The following is a 26,947-nucleotide window of genomic DNA, read 5'->3' as shown; positions in this document are numbered from 1 at the left end:
TGTGTTTAAGGAGACATGAAGAGCATTTGGGCTTATTTGCTTAGCCAGTCCAATACAAGGCTCTGAGGGCTCCTAGCAGCCCTGCCACCAAGGGCCTGGTTGGCAGCTTCCCTCCCTTCTGCCAACACCATTCACCCCACAGCAGCCACCAGCCCTGCTTCAACTGATTAACAGTACCAGCAGTGTTAATTGCCTGTGATTTGGGGTAGGGATATCATTGTGTTCTGCTAGCACCAAGCACTGAGCACTAAATAACACACTGCTTCCAGCCCTCAGACACTCGCACCAGTGAGAGCTGACTTGCTTGAAAATCAATTGCCAGGCAAGTTCAGCACGGTGGGGGGAAAAAACCAACAGATTTTAGGCCAAAAAAAAAAAAAGCCTGTGGGAAACAGAACAATGAGCAATATCCTGCCTGCACTGCTCCACGAGCATCTGACCTAACATGGCAGTGCTGGAAGGATGAATGAGCGAGACCTTGCAGACACCTGCACCAACCTTTGCTTTTCATCCCCACTAAACAGGCAGTTCCCAGCTCTTTGAAGCTCTGCCTTTCCCCTTCAGATGCTTTTCAACAGGAAATTGTCTTTTCCTCCATATAAGACTTCAGCTCTAAAGAGAGACGTTTCCTAAATTCCATCTGCAAGTTGCAAAATGCCAATCTCTCCCTCTTGACGCCACCACCCTGCCTGGCAAACCAGTGCTGTTGCAAGCCTGCATGCAAATCCAACATTATGCTGCCTAAGCTATCTTCCTACAGAATTAAAGCCCTGAAAGTGATGAAGAAAACCTGAGGTTCATTCTGGATTTTAACCTAAACAGAACATGCTGTGTACACTTCTCACTTTGCACGTGAATGAGAGGAAACAGTGCTGTTCAATTACAGCACGCTTCAAGTGAACGCAGTCAAACGTGTCACTAGAATCTGTTAATGGGATAAACAGAAGGAAACCAGAAGCATCAGAGTTGGCTTGAAAGCTTAATAAAATGTTCATCAATCATGAACCAGACCAAAGGCAAAAGCACCAGGGCCAAACCTCGCTGCAGAAAGCCGTTAAGTAAGTGGAGAACTGAAGTATCCCACCTTCAAAAAGCCAAAGGCACTCATAGCAAAAGTGACTGAAGGTTTTCTTTTGCTGGTCTTATTAACCTGGAACTAGTTCAAAATGCAGAAACCCTGCTGAAAGCTGTGAGAAGGGAGAGATGGCTGGAAAAGCACAGAAGCAGCTGCTGGAGCTCATGCATGTGCTGTTGGCCCACAGACCCCACATTTACCCATGCTGGGCATTAAACACAGTTAACCCTTGGTTAAGAGGCAATCCAGCCCTCTATATCCCATCCTTTGATACAAAATGCAGGCTGCTGCTTGCACACCTCCACCTCTGACATCTCAGCAACACAGCATCCCTTCACCCCAGCCAAAAACCAGAACATTGATACCGATCCCAGCTGGGCTCCAGGCACTCCATGAGCACCCCAGTAACCTCAACCCAAATTGGGCCACTTTAGAAAGCTGTTCTGCTTGGTTGCAGTGATCAGCTGCACTACCTGTGTCCAGGTTTGCTCTTAATTCACTAACCAAAATCATCCTAAACTTGCACTTGTGAAGAAGTGCTGTTTTACGCTCATGTACTCCCTCTGCTGGCTCCCTGCAAGCCATCAATTACATTAATTCTCACCTCAGGATTTTCCAGTAATAAAAAGAACTTCAAACTGAAGGCAAATTGGCTAGCCAGAAAGTAAGAACGATCCCAAAGCAAGCAAACAACAGCCTCTGAGACTTGAAAATCCTAAGATCATACAGGAAAACATGCCATGTCACACACTGCCTGAGGATTCATCAGCACAGACAAAGCCACCCAACACACGATGCTCAAGACTTATCCAGAAGTGCCTGCAATGATTCCTCAGCAAAAAAACCTTGCTTGATAATGTCCATGAGCAGATATTGGGAGTAAGTGCCACCTCCCTGCTTTCTTAAGATAGCTCAGGAGCTCACAGGCAGTGCCTGTAGAACTGCTGCTAAATTAATTATTTAGAAGAAAGCCTTAAAAACAGCACAGTGCTGCCTCCCTTCTCTTGACATCCCTTAAAGCTACCAAACCTTGAACATTGCTCAGCCTGTGCACACATTTCATACACAGATTTCAGACGAACGTACAGCTGGGCCATTAAGAAAACACACCTAAAAACCAATTGTGTTTCAAATGTATGAAAAATAAGCCTGAAAACACAACAGAAGCATCACTTCTGTATTTCAAGACATCTAGAAGCCCACTTCTATGCCTCAAGTACCCAAAAAAACCTGCGTAGGACAATGGCAATGCTGGTGAAGGCAAGGTTTGCTGCAGGGCAACCCATTGAGCAGATGCTCGCGTGCCAACCTCTGGTGCCCCCCATGTGCTCTTTGTCAGAGAAATGGAAGGATTTAATGTTTGCACAGAGCAAAGCTGCCCTGCAGCCTCATTGCACAAAGCACAGCGTTCCTCTGCTCACTAAGAAATGAAGAAAAGAGCAGCCCTGAGACATCACTGAAGCGAAGATGAGCTCAGTGGTACTGACTTCCAGGCCAATAAAAGGATGCTCTGGAAAAAGCCACATATTACTGCAGGCTCAATGGCCAAGGTTTAATTTAAAATCAATATCCGCAGCTTTCAGCCCTGCTGCTAACTGCATAGGAGCATGCTGATGCAGTGCTGTCATCACTGCTAGCACACAGGGGCTGAGGACATCCAACAGCACTGAGCAACGCTCACCTCCTGCAGCTCCTGAGATGAGCTACCTGGCCATGCCATGCACTGCTGTGAGACTCAGCAAATCAAGTCTGTTCACCAAGGCTTAGAAATACCACGTTGGAAATTCTAAGAAAAAAAGACAAGAAATAGATGCCTCATGCACCTTTGCAACCCAAAATGCAAGGAACTCGTGATGGCAACTCACCCCGACCCCCCTGCTGCAGATCTCCTACCTCACACCCCAAACACAGCCCGGCTTCCCCCAGCCCACATTTGCAGAATGGGCCACTGCTGCTCCCAAAGGCTTTTTTCCCCCTGTTGCAACAGGGAAAAAACAGGCAGCCTAAAGACAAATGCAGGAAGGGTATGCATTCAAAGTGACAGATTAAAGGTGGCAGCTCGACAGACACACGAGGAACTGGATTCAGTAATTTTAGCTCCATATGGTACAAAAGTGGCTGCTACTCTTTGGATTTCTCATTTGTTTCTGGCACAGCTGTGATGATATTGCACTCGCTTCACTTTTAAAAGCATCTGGTGACACCAGCAGAAACTGGAACGAGACGAAACCAACACGAGCAGAAGGAGAAGGTATGAGCTGCTTCTACAAAAAAACTCTATGGACTCACTTCAAACCCTCAGAACCCCAAAGTAGGTTAAACCCAGCACAGCACAGAACTGGAAGAAGCCAGACAAGCATTTCAAAACAATTCTAAAACATAGGAAGAGATACAGCCTGTTGGAGCCACAAACAGTGGACAAGAGGGGGAAAAGTGAATGCTTGCTGTTTAATTCACAGATATCTCAGTAGGTGTTTAACTAGCAAAGATAAATATTTTTAAAATTGCCATAGAAATGGGGAAGTGAACACACTCTGCAGCACAATCCAAAGCGAATTAGTTGAGGCTCTAGGAGAACATGTGCAGCTCCCAAAATAGCAAGCTCCTGAAGGCAAGAACCGCATTTTTACATCTTGCACAATCCCAAGTTTCCAGCCGCAGTTTTCGACACATCCATGTCACCCTGCTCTTCTTTTATCTAAGGCATAAGCAAGTTTGAAAGGGATTTTGACTTGAATTTCAAAGCACGACAGGAAGCAGGAGATATCTGAGTAGCACGCAGTCCTCATGTCAAGAACACACCCTGAAAAGGGCTCGCATCCAGAGCAACACTCACCCAGCACATCACCAGATCCTCTTCTCAAAGGCTTTTACCAGGGCTTGGACCAAACCTGCTGGCTCTGATGTCTCCCACAAGCAGCTATGCCTCAACCTACACCTTGATTCAAAGCAAAGGGCTTCTGGTTTATCTGTGCTCAACTTTCTAAACGTGTAAGGGCAAAGCCTGAATCGATGTTGTACAATAAAGCCTAAATACACAGGGAAAAGAACTTCCCTCGGATGCACAGCTCTGTTTACACAGAAAGTGGGAACCCTTTTCCAGACATGCTCAGTCACATCCTGTGGAAATGGCTCAAGTTGGCAGCAAGGAGAGCAGGCTGAGCTGCAGCCCCACAGCCCTTGGAAGTCCTGAAAATGTGCATTTAAAAATCAGTCGTGTGCTGGGAAAGCACAGGGAACCGAGCAGCCCTGTCTCCACATGAAGCATTCTCGGGTTTCTCCAGCAGCCAAATGGAGAAAATTGAAGCCCCAGTGACTACAGGCTCAAGTGAGCTCTGTTTTCAAGTTCCACGTGCTGCTGTAGATGAGATGCAGCACATGCAAAGAAGTGCAATAACACAACTGTGCTGTATGCTGCTTTTCACTCCCAAGCTCTTCACGAAGAATTTCACTTGCCACTGTGGAAAAACTGCTGCTTGGGTGGAGCCACCTATCAGATAACTATCAGGTGACACAAGAAGAAAAACATACAGACATCTTTGCTATGCAAAATCACCCAGGATTTGTTCAGGCTACCTGCACTGGAGAAATTCAAGGAGATTTCCCCAGGGAACACAGCCTAAGGGAAAGCAGCAGCATTTTCCTCCTGCTCCAGCACGAGAGTAAGGAAAAGGAAGAAGAAAGGAGCACTAAGGAATAAGGAAAAGGGAGAATAGCTGTAAAGTTGGGAGAGACTCACTGCTAACACCTGGCTCAGGGGTTTTGTTCTCCAGAAGGGCAAATTCCCTGAGCCCAGGCTGGAACTGCTTGGTATGTTTGTGAGGACACTGCAGCATCATCAGCAGTCCAGGGCTTTGCAAGGCCACCTGCAATGCAATGTATTGATCCAGGCTCCAGGATGCCAGTGATGACTGGAGGTGGCTGCTCTGTCATTACACTCGGGTTCCAAATTTAGGTCAGCAGCATCTCAGATGTAATGCGTTTTAAGCAGATTCACAGCCCTGTAGTATAAAGGGGAAGAATTCTACCAAGATCAAAGCTATGTGTCCACACACATAGTTACAACTGCCAAAGCTCTTCCAGCTGTAGCATAAGTCTCACTACCAATAATTAAATCCATTTGAATACAAATGACAGCCCCAGCACAGTGGGTTATCTTACAAACACAAAACAGCCCTAGCTTACACCATACTACAGATGCATTTCAGCTGAACAAGGCTTCCCCGACTTCTCTCTTGTTCTGCCTCTCAACACGAATTAAGTTTGGCTTACAGCTTCTAGAAATGCAAAGTCTGAGCTCCGAAACCTGGAGCAGGGCCCTTCCCTCGTAGGGACACAGCGACCAAGAATAGCCTTTGCAACACCAGGAGGAGATCAGCAGCGAGACAATGGGGAGCCACACGGAGCTGAAGCTGCCTCCATGGAAGGAACTCGGAGCACAACACAAACAAGCCACTAAGCGAGGTGTGAGCTGCCCAACATAGGAATTCACGGTTATTTACTGCTCCGGTAGCCCGGCTGAGGCTCACCTTTGTGTTGGCACCGATAAAGCTCAGTGCCCCTCGGGGGACAAGGGACAACACAGCACAGCTCAGCATCACCCGACGGTCATTTTGGGGAGGGGAGAAGCCGGGCTGCGGATCCCCAAAGGAGCCCCGCAATCAACGAGGGGCTGAGGATGGAGACCTCAACACAGCGACGACACCCCGAGAAACGGAGGCTCTGCCCTAATTACCCCTCCCTAAATAAAGGGACGCCGACCGGGCCGGACTCGGCCCACACAGGACCCTCATGGAGAGGTCGGCCCCACACGGGGTCCTCACGCTCGACCACCGCCCCCCGCAGGGCCCGGCCCGCCTCAAGGGGCCGCTCCCCGAGGAGGAGCCGCTCCCGCCCTGCCGTCGCTGCTCACCTGCTGGGCCGGGCCTAGGCCGGACCGAGCCGAGCCCTCACGGCAGCCGGTGCCAGAGCCGCCGCGTCGCCCCGGTGACGGCTCGCACCGGCGCCGCCATCTTCCCTCAGCGCCGCGGCAGCCGCCGCTCTGGCCGCGGCGGAGAGGATACTGCGCATGCGCCACCCGGCCCTGTCTCACGTGATCACGGAATAAGGCGGAGCAAATAATCACGTGGGGGCTTGGTGCCATCTTGGGAAGGTCAAACCGCACGGCAGTGAGGTTTCTGTGGTGGGGGCGGGTTGCCATGTTGAACGTGTTTCAAGGGAGGGCGTGAGCCGTCTCGCCGCCATGTTGGGAGAGGAGGGCAGTTGTGAGGAAAAAGTGGAAGGCTGTTTGTTGGGCTGTGGCTCTGTGCAAGGCCTGGCAGAGCACCAGCTGCTGGAGAGCACAGCTTCAGTTTCCCTTTGGAAAAAGCCAGAGGATGGGTAAGAACAGCCTGACGATGCAACCTTTCCTCCCATCCTTATGCAGCTCCACATCTCCTGTCTGACCCACAGGGTTGTCCCCACCCAGGCTTTCAGGTTTCAGCCAAAAGAGCAGAGATTTGAGGATGAGGACATCAGTGAGAGCTGCCGCGGGGCTATATGTGCTACTCTTGCTTCTTCGGATAGCATCCCTCAGCAAAACTACTGAGAGGATTCCAAGTGTGCCCTTCTCTGCCTTCAAGATGCCAGAGGAAAGGAAGGCTGCTATGGGGCAGGAGCCAGGGCTCACCACAGTCTGTGTATTTCTCTTCTTGAAGTTTGTAGAAAGATACCTGGTATCTGCTAGCAAGCCATAGCTCATAGATGGGGTGCCTATCTGGTGCGTTGAGGAAGTTTACAGGATTAAGGTAGAAAGGAAAGCTGCTCTAATACACTGAGCCTTGCTATTTTAGAGTGCTGGAAGAGGCACTGAAGTCTGTAGTGTGTGGATCTATGCTCTGCAGAGCTGATCCCTGTACGTTTGTGTCTTTCAAAGCCGGGAGTGGTGTGAGAGCATGTGAAGGGTGGGACAAACAGCTCAGCTTTGAAGGAAGCCTCATCAATTCAAGATGAATATTAGGAAAAAATTATTCACAGAAAGAGCAGTGATGCATTGGAATAGGCTGCCTAGGAAGGTGTTGAGTCACCTTCCTTAGAGGTGTTCAAGGAATGTGGAGATGTGACACTGAAGGATGTGATTTGGTGGGCATGGTAGGGATGACTTGATGGTTGGACTTGGTTATATTAGAGGTCTTAATGATTTGATGATTCTAGTGAGTCTTTAGCGAGAACTGAAGGCTTTGTGTTGAAGCTATCCCTCCTGCTGCTCAAGATGATGCAAGCACTGAGAGGGTTGAGATGTAAAGTGAGATTAGTAAGGATGACAGAATGACACAGAGGCCCTTCAATGAGTTTCTTCAGCACCCAAACAAACCCCAATCAAAGCTACCCTCCGGCCAGGGGCTTTGCCAGGCTTTGAAAGTGCTGTGATTGGAGCAGCCACAACCCCTCTGCTGGACTGAGTGCAGGCGTTGCAGTGAAAGGTAAATCCTGCTAAAACTTGGGTTCATGCTCCGCCCAGAGGGTGACGCGTGTTATACATGTCCTTCTCCCTACCGCCGGTCCTCCCGCCGCTAGGAGGGGCCAGCGCGCCGCCCTCCCCGCCGCATGCCCTCCCCGCCGCACGTGGCTTCCCGCAGCTGGCCACCGCGCATGCGCACTGCCTCACCGTCCCCGAGGTCGCCCGCTTCCTCTCAGCGCGCAGGCGCAGCAGGCGCGCCGTGATTGGCAGAGGCTGTATCCGCGCAGGCGCACGGAGGAAGGGGGCGGGGCGCGCATGCGCTGGTCCTGGGCTGGCGGCGGCGGCGGCGGAGGGGAATTAAAATGGAAGATGAGGAGGTGGCCGAGAGCTGGGAGGAGGCGGCCGACAGCGGGGTGAGGACGGCTCCCGGTCGGCCGAGGCGGAAGAGGGGGCGTAGAGGGAGGAGTGGGGGATGGCGCGGCGGCTCCTGAGGTGGCGGCTGGCCGGGAGAGGCCGGTAGGCCTCTTAAAGGGGCCGCGGCCTGTACGGCGCGAGGCTGCGGCAGGGCTGTGGAGCCGTGCACGGTTCGCACCGCAGTATCTGGGCCCTGCTTCGCCTCGGGCCTGGCCCAGCGTACTGCCTCAGCTCTTCTGGGGCTGTTGGTACGGCCCTGATCGCGGTGGGGAGCTCGGGGCTCTTCCTGGGCAGCCCTCTGCCTCCGTTAGGCGGCCTTATGGCTTGTGGTTGGGTCGTGTCGTGCTGAGAGGCTGCAGATGGGTTCTGCACGCTTCCATCGTGTAATAAAATCAGTAAATTTAATAGCATGGACAAGTGGTGTGCGGGGGGTTCGTTACTCCGTAGCCTGAGAAAGAGGATTGCATCTGCTGATTGAGAGCTGCTGTTTGTAGGGAGTTCTGTGGGCTCGTTGACGCTCAGAGGACAGAAGAACGCTGTAACAATTGGCTCTGCAGCAAGAGGGCAGCTTGGGTTTGGTCAGCGGCTGCTGCAGGAATTGGGTTACAGGTGGGGAGCGGGGTGGGGGCAAAATAGAAGCTGTAATCCAATGCCCTCGTCTCTGCGAGGTGCCAGGAAGGGCTGGTGCTGCTGCTAGCACCATGATCCTGTGATAATGGGAAACCTCGCATAGGATAGAGGAGTTAATTTAAGGGCTCATTAAATTGCTTCATGAAGAGACATCGCTTGTGGCTGGGAGCTGATAATAGCTGAGGCCTAGAGTAATGGTTTAAAATTGCAGGGCTGCTCAAATCCCAGGCACCAGTTGTCTGTCTTGTTTGTCTTCACAGCTTGTACCTTTTGGTGTTCTTTCAAAACCCTTAGAAGGGAAATCTCATCGCCTGTCCTTTCTGACGCCCCTTTCCAGCAAGTCCAGGCTGCAGAGACATTACACTTGTGCCACACAGTGGGGAGCAGACATTTCTCTAGGAGCTGACACCACGCTTGCAGCTGCTTTTGCAGTTGTCCAGGCTTTGGGTGCCTGTAAAAGCACTCGGAGCAAGGAGAAAACTGAGCTGTCTCCAGCAGGAGTTATTATTGTGCAAGAGAAGACATGGAAGCTGTCTTCTAGCAGCCAAGATATTTTAGAAAGGTCATGCTGCAGCCTGCAGGAAGGAGGATCTCTGTCACTGCTGATGGCTGCAGGAAGTCAAAGCTGGGATGGACCTGTGGGGACATGGACTTGCTCTCTTCTGGCTTTGTGCTTGAAGCAAGTGGGTGCTGCTGGGGGCTCTCTGAGTCACTACAGCAATTATTGCTGCCAGGGGCAGATTCTGAAAAGGGGAACAGTGCAGGAAAGGGAGCAGACAGCGTGACTGACGTCAGTTGTTAGCAGTTGAAATATATTTGAGGCACACCTGCTTTTCTTGGGGACAAATTTGCTGCGGTGAGCAGGCTTGAGATCTGCTGCTTTAGTGGGGTGGATTTTCTATTGAAAGTATGAGTGAAAAAAAACTGTGTGCAGGGGGAGCTTAGAAGTTGGTTTGCCACCGTAATCATTATGTTGTTTTTGTCGTGAGGCATTTGCTTTGGTTTCTTTCACCTATATCTTAACTGGCATGGGTCTGGAACAGAGCCTAACTTAGAGATATGATAGCCATGGTCCAGAGGGATATGCAGTAAAACATTAAAGATAAAACCTAGCATGCCAAGGAGCAGCTTTAACTATATTCTGAACTCTGTAAGCAGTTGTGAACCTGACCAGTTATTCTTCAGACCTTTCAGCACATATTCGAGGAAATAGGAGAAATGTAGCCAAGGGAGATCTGTGGTTCTGGGTTTGTAGTTTTCTGCTAAGTCACCTGAGGGTGTTCTATGGAGCAGAAAGGATGCTGAGATATTTAATGCTCATTTTTTCCCTCTGTATGTGTGGCTCTTGGTGCTGGGCTCCTAAATCAGTAAGATTCTAGGTCTTGAAGAAGGTGCTTCTCAGCAAGAAGCAGTTTTGGGCTGAGCAGAGTTGCTGTGGCTTTCCTAGTCATTATGGCAGCACATGTAGCTTTTGGGGATTTGGCTTTACAAACAGCACTGAGACCTTAATTCACCGAAGGGATGCTGGTGCCCTTTGAAAGGGGAAAAGCCAAAATACCTGGTGCAGCTTCTCTTTTGGACTTGGTCAGTCAAAGCAGCTATAAGAAAGAGAGTTGATTTTATTTTTCTTAATGCAACTTCTGCTTGTCTTCTAGTTTTCTGTGTCATCAGAATGACCCAGTGCTTGCCAGCTCAAGGAGCAGCTCGTTTGCTGTGTGCCACCCTGTGTGCCCATACATGAAGCAGAAACCTCTGCTCCAGTAGTTTCACCTACCCTGGGAGTTTTGCAGGCGTGGGGGATGTTACATCTGAGTTCTGTGCAGCTGATGCAGCAGAATTTTGTGAGGCCAGCAGATCTGGTTAACAAGGCTCTGTGTTGCACAACTGCCTGTGTACAGGTATTTGAAAAGCCTGAAACGGGGAGGTTTTGCTGTCAGTGAGTTACAAAGGGGGAACTGGTGTGTGAGTGAGCTGTCTGGGGTTGTCTAAGAGGCTGGTGGCAGGATCAAAGTGTGAGGCATCAAGGAGACAGCCTGGGTTGGTAAACATGAATAGGACTTCATGCATTGCTCATTTCTCTGTTGTGTGGCCTTCCCAGGAAGAAGGAAATCACAAAAGGGAGGTGTGTTTTTGAGCCTATTTACCTGGTCAAACCAATCATTACACATCAGATGGGAAGCCATACTTCAAATTGGAGTGAAAAGCCTGTACCCAGGGGTCACATTGAGCTGGAGGTGTGTGGGTAGGGGGATCATCTGCTGGTATTTTTGTGTTCCAGGAGGGTTTGATGCTTGCTGAGCTCCTTTCTGCCTTCTCTGTGCAAATGGTAGGTGGGAGCAGGCTGGGCTTCCTGCTTTGGATTTCACCCTTCAGCAGAGGCAGGTGAATCATTGGTTGCAAAGGCCTGCATCTGGGTTTTGGCTGGCGTTTCTTCTGTTGCTAAATGCGATCAAAGTACACAGAAGTCGAAAGGGAAGTATTTTGGAGCATAATGCTGTGACCTCCAGGCCGTGTAGCCTGCTGACTGCTTGTGTGATTGGAGGACAAGTCAGCAGGGTTCTGACAGCTTTCCTTTCAGGGTAGGGCTGTGCTTTGGAGAAAAGCCCTGAGGATAACTGGTGCTTTCTGCTGTCAGGAAGCAGCGAGAGGGGGGACAGGCTCACTGTGAGTTCTGTGAATATTTACTGAATATTTGCCTTAGGTATTTGTAATTGGTTAAAACTCTTGAAACTAGGAAACAAGGCTTTCTGTTCCTGCTGCTCAGCGTTGCCCAAGCAGAGACTGATAAGAAAAGAGCTTCGTTGACTAGGAACAAACAAGCTGTGCATGTCATAAAGCCAGCATCTGCAATGGGATGTTGCTGTGAGGCAGCATCCCCTGGTAGCAGTCTCTGTTTGCTGCCAGTTTCAGCAGCACGACCTTGGTGAGCATCTGCCTGTGCCCCTGAACCACGAAGGTGGGGAGGGAGGAGAAACTGCAGCCTTCTTCAGTGCTTCCCCCTGTATTTGCCTGGCTGAGGATGGGACCCTGGCCAGGCTTGCTCCTAAAGATATTCCTGTGTTTTGTAGCTGCTGAGGAGCTTTACCTACCTATGGAAGATATAGGTGCCACGCAGCTGAAAGCAGCTGTGGCTTTCTTGGCATCACGTTGGGTACGGTGCACTGCCAGGGTTACTGTAAGCAGAGCAACTTGGCAAATTAATTAATGGAGCAGCCTGACTCCCACTAGCCTCAGGAATTGGGAAGTTCTAGTAATTAACAGAAGATTTATATATCTTCAGAGGGAAGAAATGAGTCGCTAGCGAGGAGTCAGTTTGCTACCTGGGGATCATCTGTTGCTGCTCTCACTGGATGGTGTTTTCAGGGTACCTTGTGGTGCCTGTGCTCGGTGGATGAGGATGCAGCTCCAGACTCATTCCCTCTTTCAGGGTTTGGTCTCACGCTCTTGTTTTTTGGCAAGGTAGCAGGTTGTATTCAGAAGTGTCCCCAGCAAATACATCAAAGAGCACGGTTAATGTTTTTCCAGAGCTGTTCATGTGAAATGTTAGCAGCTTTTGAAGAGAGCGCAGCTTCCTTTATCAGTGGCAGCTCTGAGCTCCAGTGTGGCCCTCTTGGTGAGTATCTCCTCTGTCAAGTAACTGCATTTTGGAGGCAGAGGGGAGAAATCCTGCTGATGTAAGGGATTTTTAGGGAGCTGAAGTCTTTGCCTGTGCTGAGGCATTGTTAAAGTTACTCAGCAAACCTGGAAGAAATAAATGCCAGCAGTTGCTTTGTTAATTCCTTTCCCACCAGCTTGGAGTTGCTGCCTTTCGGAGGTCTGGAGATCTTTTGCAGAGGGGTAATTTACAAATATCTGACATGCCATCGTTATTCCAACCAAGTGCTTGAGGCAGCAGTCAGGGCTAACTTGGGGTTCTCTGCTTGTGCCTCACTTCAAACTATGGTTCTATGAGTCTGCCTCAGGAGCACTGAGTCTAAATAGGTTTGTTTGCAGTCCTCACCTAATTGCTTTCCAGGAGGCACAGAGATCCTCACATGCTTTGCTGTTTGTTGTTTTTTTTCCTGGGCTGGAAAGTTGGTTGTGATGGGACTGGAGCTCAGCTTCCATTACGTCCTCATCTACAAATGCAGTTTAAATGTCAGAACAGTGTCTTCTCCCTGCTGGCTGCTGGGTCCCTTTTAGCATCTAGACATAATAGCACTAAAAATAGTTTGTTGAGATTCCCTGCTAATCTTTGAGAAGGGTGTTTATAAAAGCACGGGGGCACGAATGATGCTTCACTTTTGGTTATAAATATGCTTGTTTGGGGAATGAAAGCTAGGAGAAACTCCTTAATGCATTCTCACCATCAGAAGATTAATAACTGGCTTTGTACAGCGTGACCTGCCCAGCTTCTGTGCAGCTTGGTGTCCTTGAGTGCCATGTGGGCTCCCCCCTCCTCTGCATGCATGCCTTTTGCTTGTTGTAGTGCTTCTGGCACTTGGGCCGTAAGTCAGGTCCTAATTTTATCTTGTTATCCACAGCTCGATGGCAATGCAACATGAGATAGAGCAGTGCAAACAGAATGACATCAGCAAGCAAACAGATCTGCTGGTTTTGCTTCCTGAGCTTGTGGCTGTGTGCAGCGTGACCCCTGTTGTGAGCTGCCAGCTGTGTCTCTTCCTAATGCCTTGGGTTGCTTTGGTGATCGAGGGCTGCCCATTTGAATGGATAATGCTCTGCAAATTTGAACTCCTTCATACCTATAATATCATAGACTCATTATGGTTGGAAAAGACCTTTAAGATGAAGTCCAGCTTGTCAGCCCATCACCACCGTGCCTACTGAAATATAGTTCTGTTAAGCATCAGGAGTTTGCAGTGATGTGGCTTTTGCTTAGGAAAAGACAGCATCCATCTCCTCATATTATGGCTGCCAGAGGAACGAGGCAGCAGAAGTGCCAAGCACTTGGTAGTTGTAGGAAAGGGAAAATCTGGGTGAAGGACTCATTTAGGGTGTTCTGATGGTAGGTTTTGAAGGATTCCTTGGGATACCCTTGCCTATGCTAGGTAAATGAAGGCTGTGTTTCTTTCTAGATGAGGAAGCTGTAGGTTCTGGCAGCAGAGAATGTAGGCTGGACGTCCCTGGTGCATGAGAGGTTGAAGAGCTGCCCAGCAGCACTCAATCACTGTGACAGCCACATTAATCAGAGTGTTTTTCAGGTGGTGGGGTTGAAATGACGCTTTGCAATGACAGGATCTGGCCATCCGAGGTAAAGAACGTGGCATTAACCCCAGGACTGACTCACAGGGCCTGCAGGAATGCAGAAGCATAGCTGGGAAGGGAAGAGAGGAGAACAGAACCGGATCTTCCTTCTGCGCCGTGGGCAGAGTGTTGTACAGCCAGCATTGGGCTGAGGGTTGACGTGCTGGTTCTGATCTCTGTACTTGCTGCATGGCACTGGAAAAATCCTCCTCCTGGTAGGAATGAGTGGAGATTATTGGGGGTTTGCACCCTACAGCCCTCACCAACGTGGGAGGTATTTATGAAGGGGTATCTAAAGAAGCTTCATTCCAGACAGCCCTGGAGGGGTACAGCCATGTGTTCAGGTTTGAAAAAGTGTTCTATAGTAGGATGTAACCTCTTCTGGTGGAGGGTAGACAGATGAGCTAACCCCCTGGCCTTGGTTTGGCTGTCATTGTTTGTTGCTAGCTGCTCTAAATCACTTCCATCCTTGGTCAGGATATCCGCTTCCCTGCTGCCTTCCTGGCTGGCCGTTCCTCCATCCACGTGGGCAGGAGGCTCCATCTTCCTGAGCAACGTTTGGGGTGGGATTTTCTTCTGAAATTTGAGCCTTCTTGAAAGGGAAGGAAGCTGCAGGTGTGTTTGCCCTCAGCAGAGGGATTCGTTGAGATTTGGCCTTCAGCTCAATGCTGTGTTTTATTCCTAGGAAACGAATGTGGCTTCCTCATATAGAGCTGGGAAGAAAATTCAACGTCTCACCCAACAAAATCTTTGAGAAACAACTCAGAACTGTGTATTTCCAGCTGGAGGCTGCTGAGGGCTGCATGACCATGAGTAGCACCACACTTTGGTGGTGTGTCATGGCTTGCATTCATTCCTTGTTCACTGGGGAGTAACTGCAAAGAAGTGTAGGAGTGAGGATGTGGGGCAGTGCAGCTCCTCACCAGGCTGTGCATGCTTCTTGACAGCAGGGCAGGCTCTGCTGGCAGCAGGCTTGTGGTGTAGTTAAGCAAACTGACCTGAAAAGCAGAGTGACTGCATCCTGCCAGGAGCATGACCTTTCCTGCAGCATTACCAGTTATCAGATGGTAAAACGGGGACACTCCCAGCTATTTTTTTCCCTCTTTACTGACAGTTAACTAAAACGCATTGCTGTTTTGGAAGCCCTTTTATGCAGTCTGCAGTCATGGGGATCTAAAGGCCATGGTGAGGTGCATCTTGTTGGGATAGGTTACTTAGAGACCGGAGGGGCTGAGAGCTTTATTTTTCTGTTTAGCAAAGTTTCTTTGTGTAATTGCCCCAAGTGCAAAACGTAAACACCTTTTGTAAGACAGGTGCAAGCTTTCAACAGAGGTCAGCAAGCTTAAAGCCACACTGTTGGCTCTCAGGGTAATGAAGATTTCTTTCCGTGTATTGATTGACTTGGCAGCTCTGTTGCAAAAGCAGACAAGAGGCATAGGAGGAAAAAGCATGGTTGGCTACTGCAGCTCGGTGAGTCTCTGGGTGCAGGTTGGGCAGGGCGAGGATATTTTGGTGAAGGCAGGTTCTCAAAGCAAGCAGCAGGAATGCAGACCTGCTGGCTAGTCCTCAGGATGGCTGCAGGCTCCATGTCTGTGCTGCTGTGTGTCGTCCCAGCTGCTGCTTCCAGGGGTTCTTTGGCAGGGAGGTCTGGTGCCAGTCCCTGCTCCACCTGGGAGCACTTTGCTGAATGTCTGTGGAGCTTTTTTTTCTGCCCATAAGAGAGCTTTCTTACAGCTGAAGTTCTGAAAGTGAAAATTGCTCTCCAGGGGAGATGAACACCTCGCAGCTGCCCATCCACCCTGCTCTGCAACTTCAGCCTGCTGTAGGTGTATTCATGGGTGCAGTGAATGAAGGGGCTTTGCTTTCCTCTGCAAGCCATCCTCAGGTTGAGAGGCGTTCTGTCTCTGCCTTTCACAGTGAGGCATTGCTGGAAACAAAGGTGTTTGCAGGCAGATTCGTACTCTGATCTCAAAGATGAGCCTTCACATTTTTGTTTTTTCTTCCTTCCTCTGTAGGAAATAGACAGACGATTGGAAAAGAAGCTGAAGATCACGCAGAAGGAAAGGTAACTGCTGTCAGTGTGCAAGTGGAATCTGTAGTGGTGCCACCAGGGGGCCCCTCTGGTCTGTAGCAGAGTAAAGGAAAGGTTCTTAGGAGTGATTTTATTTCAGAGCTGGGTCTCCCAGACTGGCTGTAGCTCCAGTTATGGTGAAGCCCTGTATGAAAAAGGCACTCAGAGGAAGAAATGAGTGAGTCAGGTAATCGCAGCTTGTAGCCTAAATTGGCTCACCATGTCTTGCATCAGTAAGGCTTAATTTTCCTGTTTGTTTGGGTTGGAGTGGGGGTGTCTTGCCTCCTAGCACAGGTACTTCTAATCACTTCTGAGGCATATTTTTGTTTGTTTCCTTTTGATTGCTGGCACACTGCTTAGAGTCACGGTATTGTTTCTCAAGGATTCCCATACCCACGCAGAAAAGGGTCAGTGAGAATTGAAACAGACTGGGGCCAAGGTTGGCTCTAAGGCCTGGCAAGGAGTGGAATTAAAGCGCCTACACCAGTGCCTTTGAAGATGTGTAAACACTTTGTTTTGGAAAATCTTTGGTGAATCAAATCAAAAGTCAAGTTACCTCTGCTCAGAGTCTCCTTTGCTTGAGTTTCAAGATGTTGAACGCATCAGAGGTTGGCGTTTTCTGCCCCTTGCTGAGCTAATCTGCAAACCTGCCTGCCTCTACTTTAGGGTTACAAATACAACAAGGTCTCTAATTGTTACAGCTGCCTCTTAGTCACAGGAATGACATTTGGCTGGGAGGAAGCCGCATACAGAATGAACAGCAAAGCGTGCTTGCGGTGAAAACAAGCGCTGATCGAATGCCGTGCGTTTGTTTGTTGCTTTTTTTTTTTTCTTCAAGCAGTAGAAAATCCAAATCTCCTCCTAAAGTGCCGATCGTGATTCAGGACGACAGCGTTCCTTCAGGTCCCCCCCCTCAGATCCGGATCCTGAAGCGGCCGGCCACCAACGGTGTGCTCAGCAACCCCAACTCCACCACCAGACCGGCGTTCCCTGTCAAGTCCCTGGCACAGAGGGAGGCAGAGTACGCCGAGGCCAGGAAACGAATACTGGGCAGCGCCAGCCCTGAAGAGGAGCAGGAGAAACCCATTCTAGATAGGTGAGAGCAGACTTGGCACCGGGGGCGGGAAAGTGACGTCTGTGTGCGTGCTCTGTGCAAATACCTTCCAAGCAGGGGAAAGAGGAGATGTGCTCCTTGGAGTATTAAATGAGGCCAGCCAAGGAGAAAGGAGCGTTTTGTTTGTAAACAGCAACTTACCGTTCAGATTTTTGGCAGCTAGAGGAAGTGCTTGTGCCCGATAAGGCAATAAAGGTTATCTTAAATCCTTGAGAGAGCAATCTGGGGATATAGAGAGGAGTGCAAGCAACTTTGACACGACATAAAACCTCAGCAAAGACAAGGTAGGCTTGATGGAGCTGCTGTCATCAATGGGAAAGTTGAAAGTAAGCACTCTGAAATGAGTCCAGGTTGTTTAAGGCCTTTCCTTTGTAGTTGTAGTGTGGGTCTTGGCCACTTGGGAACAAGACTTTGAAAACTTCAGGGAAGAAATGAAGCATCAGTTTATTTTTGATCGTGTTCCTTTATCCCAGGGAGAAATGCAGCAGGTCTGCAACAGTCGTCCTGCAGCTTTCCACCAAAGCAAGTAGAGGAGTATGTGAATTACATGCCTTACATTCCACAGATGCATTGCTTCGCCCTCTCCTTTGTCCTTGCAGGCCAACGAGGATCTCCCAGCCAGAGGACATCAGGCAGCCCAATAATGTGATTAGGCAGCCCCTGGGCCCCGATGGTTCACAAGGCTTCAAACAACGCAGATAAACGTGGGCATGAGAGGATGCTGCAGAAAGCAGGGTCAGCTGCCACGGGTCGCGCTGCTGTGGCGGACAAATGGACTTGAGCAAAGGGAACTACCTGGTTTACTTGCACTGTGATCCCCTTTGCTCTGCCCACTGTGACCTCCAACCCCACGCACTGTGACCTCCCTGCTCCATGCACTGTGATCAGCAAACTGACGAGGGCTGTCCCCAGTCACTGTAAGCAGGAAGGGGAGGGGAGGGTAAAGGACTCGGACAGGTGCAAAGAGTCATGTGTGCCACTTTGGTTCAAGCCAGTGCCAGCAATAATGTTTGTTGTACTTGTAACCTGGGATTTAGGAAAAAAATGGGAAGCCTCCCCAGACACACATTTTGTCTTCATCACTTTAAGAGCAAGTTCTGTTTCAAAGGATATCTTTTGATTTTATTTTTTTTTTCCTTTTGTTTTCTGTTCGTATATCGGATTGACTTTCAAGGGAGTGCATGGAAAGGGTTTTAACTGTTTAGTTTGTTTTAACTGAGAGAGGTAGCTAAGTGTTTGAAAAGGAACTTCACTGAATTCCTGCAACTTTAGTGGTTAGGGTTTGACAAGCTTAGCTTCTCGTTCTGTGTTTCTACCACTGCCAAGCAAACTGGACTCTGGGTGCCCAGCCTTTCTGCTTGCCATGGCCTGGGAGCCAGTGGAGTCCAATGACCTGGTTTGTGTATTGCACCTGTTAAAGCTTGGCTAGTGTTTTCTGCTGGCTTGAGGGGAAAAAAAAACTTTAAATACATCTTTTTGTATGTGGGGAGAAGGGAATGTAGACAGATCCCATGAAAATGCCTGCTGTGTGGTTACTGCTTGCAGCAGAGCTCATCTGCGGGGAGCTAGGGCTCTGTGACACCTGGACGTGCAGGCTAGGAGGGTAATAGTGCTGCGTGGCTCTCATCTGCTCCATGAAATGAACCCATGGTGAAGAGCTGCGTTCCGTCCAGCCTGCGTGGTGGCTGATGTGACGGCGGGGAGCGGGACGGCCGCTGCTCCAAAGGTTGAAACCGAAGTGGCTTACAATGGACTGAAGACTCTGATCTCTGTTACGGTACGAGCCGGTGCTGTACCTGATACACACGCTTCTAGAAATCACAGACATTTAGGAACAAAATGTGTTCAATCAAGTCTGGAAACCTCCCCATCGTCGTACGCTGTGGGTGGTAACGGCCAGCTTTCCGCTGGGCTTCAGGGAATGGATTGCTCTTGCTGCTCCTGCTCCCACGAAGAGGCAGGATTTCGGGCAGCTTGTAGGCTGAAAGCTTCCCAGGATGGCGGTGGTGGTGGAGAAGAGCCATGAGGAGCTGGTGTGTGTCACAGGATGCTATTGAACGTGGATGCTTCCCCCGTGCGCAGTGCTGTCTGTCCTAATGCACGCTAGACAAAGCTGGCCTATCTTGATATTCCTGTCTCCAGGGATTAGATGAACACTAAGGCTCTTCTTGGAGGGGATGTAACGGGCGACGTCAGGCGTGGAGGCGTTTCTGCGTGTCGTGAGGACCTCGACTGTTCATTCAGCTGAAATGGCCGCGGGCCGGCGGATTGCTGCGTGCTCAGTACCTAGAAAATGCTGTTGTTGGCTGTCAGAGGATTATTCTGTACGGGTGCAGTGTTGCCAGATGCTTTGTGCTTGGCAGATATGGTAAATGAGCAAACCTGATGCCTTCTGACTGAACAGAAGTGACTGTGCCATGCCATGTTGTATGGGGAAACTCCCATCTGGAAAGACGTGGATGGAAACACGGCTTAAAAAAAGGTAAAATAAAACTACCTGTGTACAAAAAAGAGATGGCATCTGCTAGAATGTCAGTTGGCTCCTTGACCCTGTGTCACCCTCCACGTGAGTTCCCGGAACCCTGAGTGACTGGCGAAGGAGGGTGACGAGGTGGGAATGGCAGAAGCCTCGTCCCACCAGGATCCCAACCCATCTCCGTGGCTTTAGAAGCTATAACCTTGCTGCTTACTGAGCTCCCTCTCAGGCTGGAGGCGCGTCTGTGAAACTGATTTATTTGGGGTGGGTGGGAGCAGGAGGGGAGAAGGACATTAGCAATAACTGTAGTCACCGCACCTTTCCTTAACGACCGCTCGATAGCTTCTATTCCAGAAGGCTGGCAGCTGGCACAACAACCCCAACCCCAGCTCCTGGCGTAGCTTCCCGCTACCTTGCCAATGTTAGATGTCTCCTCCCGTCCGTCAGGTGCCTACCACCCTTCTCCTTGCACACCCGACCTTGTTCTCCAGCACTGACCGTGCGCCGATGCCTCAGCCGTGGCGGCTGCTCCCGACCTGCAGGCAGGGCGAGACGGTGGTCCCTGGGCACGCGCCTTCTTTCGTGGGGCCGAGAGCTTCTCCCGCCGCCCCGTCAGAGCGCGCCCGAGTATGCAGAGAAACATTTTATAAATTGTATTTTCAATAAATGTGTTTAAACTTTTTCACGGCCTGCTTCCGTCTCGTCGCTTTACCGCCTCCCTTTTTTTTTTTCTCCCATTCCCCACAATGGGAACCCCAAAAATCCATCGGCTGTTGTTGGCCATGGTAAGCGTTTGTGTCACCTTGTGGGACAGCTGGCGTGGTTCTGAGGTGCTATGGATGAGATGAGGGACATCTGTCCTCTTTGGGCTACAAGGGCTGAGCTCGTGGGAAGGAGAAGCTGAACTTCCGAGCGCAGGGATGGGAACAGGAGAATTTTGGGGCTGGGCTGCTCTCCATTCTTTGCTCAGTAGCGTGAGGAGAGGTTGTGGGGCTGGCTGAGCCGAGGAGGAGCAGGATGGAGTCCTTTCTCAATGTTTTTATTTTAAGGTGATTTAGGGAAAAACGTGCCTTCAGAGCGCGTCCCCCTGCCTGCAATGCACCTCCCGACCGGCAGGGGGCGCAGTTGCGAAGCGTGATGCTCAGCACGCACCGGAAGTGCTTCCCTTCCTCCTCTCCCCGCCCCGAGGCGGGCGGTACCATAGAGTCGCCGGCGCCCTTCCGTCGTGCTGGCGGCCATGGAGGAGGACTACGAGGCGGTGCTGTGCGTGAAGCCGGCCGTGCACGTCTACCGAGTGCCGCCGAGGGCCTCCAACCGCGGCTACAGGTGCGGTGCGGCGCCGGGGGTTGGGCCTGGTGCGGCCTTGGAGCTCTCGCAGGCAGCCAGGCCCCGCCGTTGGGCTGCAGGCCACTCAGCCCCGCTGCGAGGGGAGGTTGAGGGTTGTTGTGCCTGGAGAAGAACGATAGAATCGCCGAGGTTGGAAAAGGCCTCCGAGGTCATCGAGTCCCAGCGGCCGGGAAGGCTGCGGGAGGGCTTATAACGGCCTTTCGGTGCCTGTAGGGCTGAGAGGGAAGCCGGGAAGGGCTCTTGGACAGGGTTTGGTAGTGGCAGGACGAGGGGAAATGAAGTAGGGAGAAATTATTCACCCTGAAGCGATGATGCCCTGGCATAGGCTGCCTTGGGAGCTGTGGATGCCCCTTTTTGGATGTATTCCTGGCCAGGCCGGAAGGGTCTTGGGCAGTATGAGCTGCTGGATGGTGTCCCCACGATGGGAGATTTCCAACCCAAACCACTCTATAATTCTATGAAAACTGAGATGTTCCACAAGGATCCCCTCACCAGCGTGGCTTGCGTTGCCCTAACGCTGTTTTCAAGCTGGTGATTCCGCAGAAGGGGAAGTGAAACCTTTCTGTACTGTGCAGTGCAGAACTATGGGTCTGTCCCCCAGTGCTTCTGCAAGTGGTCAGCAGATTTGGGGTGAGATGCGAGGTCTCGTGATGCGTGCTGCCTGTCTGCAGCAAGCCCAGGTGCAAGCAGGTTCCCTCACATGCTGTCTCACTTTGTGAGGCTTTGTGATACGTTACCATGCCATAAAATTGTCTCATTGCTGCTGCCTGAGGACCGCAGGGGCACCCCAGAGGTCGGTCACCTTTTCCTCTCCCTGCAGAGCTGCGGAGTGGCAGCTTGACCAGCCAGCATGGAGCGGCAGGCTGCGCATCACCGCCAAGGGCAAGACTGCCTTCATCAAGCTGGAGGACAAAACCTCAGGTGAGGAGGAAGGGTTGCAGCAGAACGGCTTTCCTGTCACCCCAGGGGGGCATTGGGCTGCTGGCGGGGCAGACCTGAGCATGGTGTCACTGCAAAGCAGCTGTGTGTTGTTTTTTGAATCCATCTGCTGAGCGTTAATGAGCTGGTTTGTCACCTCCAGAGTGTGGTGCCATGTAGCACCAGATAGTGGGAGGCTCCTTTGTTGAGCATTGGTAACTGAGCCAGGAAAAGCGTTCGTGCCTACGGCTGGGGAAGCTTTATCTGGTGGAATGAAATGATGTGGATCTGCCAAAATAAGGCAAGCAGGATCTGATCTCTCTTCCTCCAAGCTTCCTGTCATCACAACAAGTCACTTGGCCAGTTTTTCCATCTCCTGGATTCTTAATTGCCTCCCAAGCTGCTGCTGCAGAGGAAGCGGGTCATGTTTACCCATTTATTGCACGCAGGCTGCTGCCTTTATGTTCATCCTCACAGCAAGGAGAGTGGTGTTGATGTGCTGCACTGGCACGTTAACTCACACCTGCTTCTCTTTTTTCAGGAGAGCTTTTTGCCCAGGCCCCCGTGGAGCAGTTCCCTGGCATTGCTGTGGAGAGTGTGACAGACTCCAGCAGATACTTCGTCATCCGGATCGAGGATGGCAACGGTGTGGTGCTGTTTTGGTGCTGGCAGACACAGGCCTGGGGGGGAGCAGATCTTGAAAACACTCAGAGCTTGTTCTGAGTTCTTACTGGTGAATGATTCGTGTGGTTGAGAGCTAAATAGTCCCTGCCTGCAGTGATGAATGGACAGATCACCTCTTCATGCTCTGCCTTTTGCTAGTAAAAAAAAAAATATCTTTTAATCTACTAGTTTAATCTACTGCTCAGCATGCAGGACACAGCTGTGTAGGACTGTCACTGTGATGCCAGCCTCCGTGTTGATTCACTTATATGAATTTGAAAGCTGGGTTTTGCTAGTTCTTTAAATCCATTCAAGCTGAAGTGATGATGTAAACACAGCTTTGCTAACTGAAAGAGTGGCTGCAGTTTTCTTCCAGCCTCACGTTACAGCCCTGCTGACAGTGTAACACTGCTTTCCCTGCTTGGAACTTGCTGGCTGTTCCTTTCTTTGTAGAAGGAAGAAAGAAGTGCAGCTCCAATCCTAACCTCAGCCCTGCTGTCATCAGAATTCCTCTCAGCTCCAGCTGGAGGAGCTGACAGTCGCAGGGGTGTGAAATTGGCTGTCCCCCCACTTCTGGGCTGCATCCCTGGCTTTTACCCTGTTTTGCATTTCTAGCCTTTACCCTTCCTCCTTCCCCAGGCCGCCGTGCTTTCATTGGAGTTGGATTTGTGGATCGAGGGGATGCTTTTGACTTCAACGTTGCTCTCCAGGACCATTTCAAGTGAGTTGGTGCCTCTCCTTTTGTCCTCTTGACTTGCTGGTTCCACGTGGCGGCTGCAGGTGTTCGTTCCAAGTGCTGGGGGTGAGGGAGCTGTTTGCTCCTGGTTCCCTGTGCCCAGTTCATTTGAATTGAAGCGTAGTGCAAAGAGGGCTGCAGCTTACGAGTCTTTTTCCTTTTTCCTGCCTTTCTGCAGGTGGGTGAGGCAACAGAACGAGCTGGCCAAGCAGGCTGAAAACCCTGACCAGGCACCCAAACTGGACCTGGGCTTCAAGGAGGGGCAGACCATCAAGCTTAACATCGCGGTGAGGTTTTTTGCTGCTCCAGATGTTTCCCCCTGTACACTTCATAACGTATAAAAACGCTGCCCTGTGGCTTTGGTGATTGTCCTGAAAGACTGAAAGAGAAACAGCACCAAAACCCTTCCTTTTTTTTTTCTTTTTTTTTGCAACGTTTTGGGAAATGAAAGCATCAAGAATGGTCTGTTAGCCTCTTTTGTTAGCCTCATTTCTAGTTAGCTGTGAAACACTGCTTCTTAGAGATGCAGACTCCAGCCAAGCTGTCTGCCTTCACGCTCAGCCCTCACAATCTGTTTTTCCCCTCTGCTGTGGTTTGTGGCATAAGAGGAAGCAGTGGCTTTCTCATGAAATCCCCTTGCTAAAGGAAGCCTGGTGCAGTGCTGTTCATGCCCTTGCTGCCTGCAATGATTTGTAGTGGGGTGTCTTATGGTTCCCAGTCACAGAACCTGGTCTGTGGCTACGTGGTGGGGATTCACAGATGAAAACATCTGTGGTTCAACACCTGTTGCTGCACCAGGAGAATGTAGCACAGCGATCTTTTTCCCCCAGAACAAAGCATCTGAGCTGCTGGGCTACTTGAAAGCATTGGCTGGGAGGAAGAAGTAGAATCACGCTCTGATTCTGGATTTAAACGTGGTTCCACCTGAAGTTTCCCTCTCTTGTCTCCTTTCAGAATATGAAGAAAAAAGAAGGAGCAGCAGGGAACACCAGACCACGTTCTGCAGGCCCTGGGGGGCTGAGCTTGCTCCCACCACCTCCAGGAGGAAAATCTTCCATGCCAACTCTTCCTTCTGGGGAGCAGCCACCATCTTCACTTCCCCCACCTACCCGGCTCCCTGGTACCCCCATCACAGGTCTGTGTCTCACAGAAATGGCTGCAGGGCTCTTTAGATTCAGTTTTAACTGTTAAGATGCACATAGAAAGAAAGACCTTGATGTTCCTCTTGAGCTGCAGGAGGAGAAGGTGCTGAAGCCCCGTTGGATGAGGGGAACTGAGGCACTGAGGGGAATGGGATCACAAAGCCATCCTGCTTGTCTTAATATCCCCTAACTGTTCAGAGCTACTCTGTGTTTCATGATTGTTTGGGAAGCGTAAGTTTTGCACACATATTTTGCAAGCTGAAAGCACAGCATGTTTAGAAAGTCCCTGCGTGAATCCTGGCCCTCCTGCCTGGCCTGTCACCATCTGTGTGCAGCACTGCAAAGTTCATCTTAAACCCCAGTCAGGTTGGAACGGTGAACTGACTGCATTCGAGCAGTGGGTGTGTGGAAAAGCAAAATAGCATCTTCTTGAATGCAGAGAATCTGGGAGGAATCATTGTCAGTAACAGTTTTCCTTTTTCTCCTCTCTCTCTGGCTCCTCTGGCTGCTGCAGACTCCCTGCTGTCCTGGCCACAGCCCACTGCTGCTCCCTCTGCCCCTGCCACCGACGTCTGGGGTGACTTCACCAAAGCTTCAGGGTGAGGCCACGTGGGGTTTGCAGGTTGCTTGGGCCAAAGCCTGCAGCGTTAGAACCCAATCCTGCTGGTTTTACTCTCACTAAAATAAGATTTTGAAAGGTGAGAAGCTGCTGTGCCTGGCCGTGTGTGGGGGAGAGTTATGGATTGGCACCAGGCGACCTGTGCTGCTGCTCCTTTTAGTGTCTGAACCCTCCTTTTTTAATGTCTAAACCCTCTTTTCTCTGTGTCCAAACTCTCTTTTTCTCTCTCTTTCTCTCTTCAGGTCAGATTCTAACCAGACACAGGCAAATGCAGGCTGGGTGCAGTTCTGAGCCAGCTCCTCACAGGCACTGGAGGAAGATTGTGCCAATTTCTGCAGGACCAAAGCAGCAGTGGGAAGTGCTCCTGCTGCTTAAGGACACCTCACTCGTCACTTATGGTGGCATTGTACTCCCCTGGCCCCCTCTGACAAGAAACAAGACCCCAAAATCTGATGCTGGAGTTGAAAAGCAGAAATTGGTGCTGGTTGACCAATGAGCACGTGCCTTACCAAATTCCACGCCAGCACCCTCAGAGCTGGGGGCCTTTTCTGGGTATTTTGTGCCTGGATCACTGCAAACCGTTGAGGCTTCAGTGACCTTTCTTGTGTCTTCTTTCCTTCCTTTCTTACTGCACTAGCAGGGCTGCAAAAATGTGGCAGCTTCATGGCACCCCGTGTCCCCTTGGTGACGTGAGAGTGCTCAGGGCACTGATAGAGGACTCAGCTGGCAGCTCTTTTGCTGCCCAATTTGGGCATTTTTCTCTCAATTCTGATGCAATAGAGATGGGTTGAGGTGTGCAGCACAGGGCTGCCCCTGGCACCATCTCCACTTTCTCCTCATGCATTTGGGCCACTGAAACCTTTCAGTCTGGCAAACAGGGGGGAGCATCCTCCTGGAGACTTCTTGTGTGCAAGGCCTTGTTTTGTCTGCTGCTGACAGCACCGTGCAGGCAATGTGCTTCCAAGGTGCTGAGCATCACCCCTGATATTTCCAGCACTCCCTGCAGTGTGGGGGGTGGGGAACACGACTGCTGTGTGCAGCTAAATGTGAGCACAGTGCTGGAGTTCCTATTTTCCTGCTCCAGTAAGGTTGGTTTTTGGTGTTTTTTTTTCCCCTCTATTTCGAAGAGAGATTTGTATTCGTTTTGCAGAGACTTTATTATTGGAATATATGCAATGAAAGACAAACTTGGTCTCTTGAACCGAGCTGGGGTTGAGATTCCTCTTTGAAAAAGCTCCCAAGTATTTTCTTACCTATTTATATTATGGTGAAGGCCTTTCACAGTACAGAGTTGTGCTATTTTTTCAGTGTTTCAGTTATTATTTCCATTCTCAACTGGACGGGTGAGCATTTCCATTGCAGAGCTTTCGCTTTGCCCTGGCAGCTCACAGGGCCGGGTGAGAGATGTCACACTTCCAAGGGAACAATAAAATCATTTTGATGCCAGGTGTGTCGTTTTGCAGCCCTGAGATCAGCCCCTGTGTGCTCAGGGTGGGACCGTGGGGCTTCCTTCGAGGTGGGGATTTGATGTTGGGGTGGTTTTGTGCTTTCCCTCCTTCTTGGTGCTGGGGAAACAGCGAGGCACAACACATGGCTGTTGCTTAGCAGTGGCTTTGAAGCCCTGTGGGCAAAGAAGGTAAGGAATCAGGAAAGTAAAGGGGACAGCTGAGGACTTGTGGCCCCAAAGCCCAGCAGGGAGCCTCGGCGTGGCTCTGGGGTGAACATCTTCATAAGCCAGACTGTCCCAGCAGCGCTGCAAAGCCTCAATCCTAATACCCTCCCTCTAATAATCCGCGGCTCAGCTGGGAGGAGGAAGGGCATTTGCTCTTCCTGAGGGGCAAGCAGAGGCTGGGCAACGCTGGGAGGGCAAACCCGCATCCGAGAGTCCGCAGAGGGAACGCCTTCAGTGCGGTGTTGCCCTGCAGCCCCTGCTGAGGATGCACGTTTGGAGCTGGCATCGATTTGTTGGAGCGTTTCTCCTTTCTGCCCTCGGGGGGAGCAGGAAGCGGCAGCTCGCCGTTACCCCTGCACTTCAATTCATTAATCGCCCGGGGTCTTT

The 26,947-nt window shown here is 50.6% G+C and overlaps 3 protein-coding genes across 4 annotated transcripts in view; 2 read left to right on the top strand and 1 right to left on the bottom strand.

The window, feature by feature from the left end:
• Nucleotides 1–6,068, bottom strand: part of FBXO42 (F-box protein 42) — a 39,255-nt gene extending 33,187 nt beyond the window's left edge. Inside the window, exon 1 of the mRNA XM_042834259.1 lies at nucleotides 5,988–6,068. The gene's annotated coding sequence lies outside the window, so the exon portion shown is untranslated. The remainder of the gene's footprint in view (nucleotides 1–5,987) is intronic.
• Nucleotides 6,069–7,828: 1,760 nt separating this feature from the next.
• Nucleotides 7,829–20,146, top strand: SZRD1 (SUZ RNA binding domain containing 1). 2 transcript variants are annotated; one of them, XM_042834262.1, is made up of 4 exons: nucleotides 7,829–7,927; nucleotides 15,818–15,867; nucleotides 16,715–16,969; nucleotides 17,587–20,146. In XM_042834262.1, exons 1-4 carry the CDS (start codon nucleotides 7,877–7,879, stop codon nucleotides 17,687–17,689), a joined length of 459 nt encoding a protein of 152 aa, XP_042690196.1. In that variant the 5' UTR covers nucleotides 7,829–7,876; the 3' UTR covers nucleotides 17,690–20,146. The 2 variants fall into 2 exon arrangements, with proteins under 2 accessions (XP_042690196.1, XP_042690195.1); XM_042834261.1 differs by having other exon boundaries at nucleotides 16,712–16,969.
• Nucleotides 20,147–20,663: 517 nt separating this feature from the next.
• NECAP2 (NECAP endocytosis associated 2) lies at nucleotides 20,664–26,334 on the top strand. Its single transcript, XM_042834265.1, has 8 exons — nucleotides 20,664–20,789; nucleotides 21,631–21,731; nucleotides 22,270–22,374; nucleotides 23,031–23,112; nucleotides 23,306–23,414; nucleotides 24,082–24,262; nucleotides 24,784–24,868; nucleotides 25,131–26,334. The coding sequence occupies exons 1-8, from the start codon at nucleotides 20,701–20,703 to the stop codon at nucleotides 25,177–25,179; spliced, it is 801 nt and encodes a 266-aa protein (XP_042690199.1). The 5' UTR covers nucleotides 20,664–20,700; the 3' UTR covers nucleotides 25,180–26,334.
• The last annotated feature ends 613 nt before the right edge of the window (nucleotides 26,335–26,947 follow it).

This window comes from Centrocercus urophasianus, unplaced genomic scaffold (assembly GCF_019232065.1).
Source record: "Centrocercus urophasianus isolate 14NV4802_14NV808 unplaced genomic scaffold, USGS_Curo_1.0 seq_440, whole genome shotgun sequence".
Taxonomy (NCBI): Eukaryota; Metazoa; Chordata; class Aves; order Galliformes; family Phasianidae; genus Centrocercus; species Centrocercus urophasianus.
The sequence above is the reverse complement of the archived record's forward strand: the minus strand, read 5'-3'. Positions and strand labels throughout refer to the sequence as shown.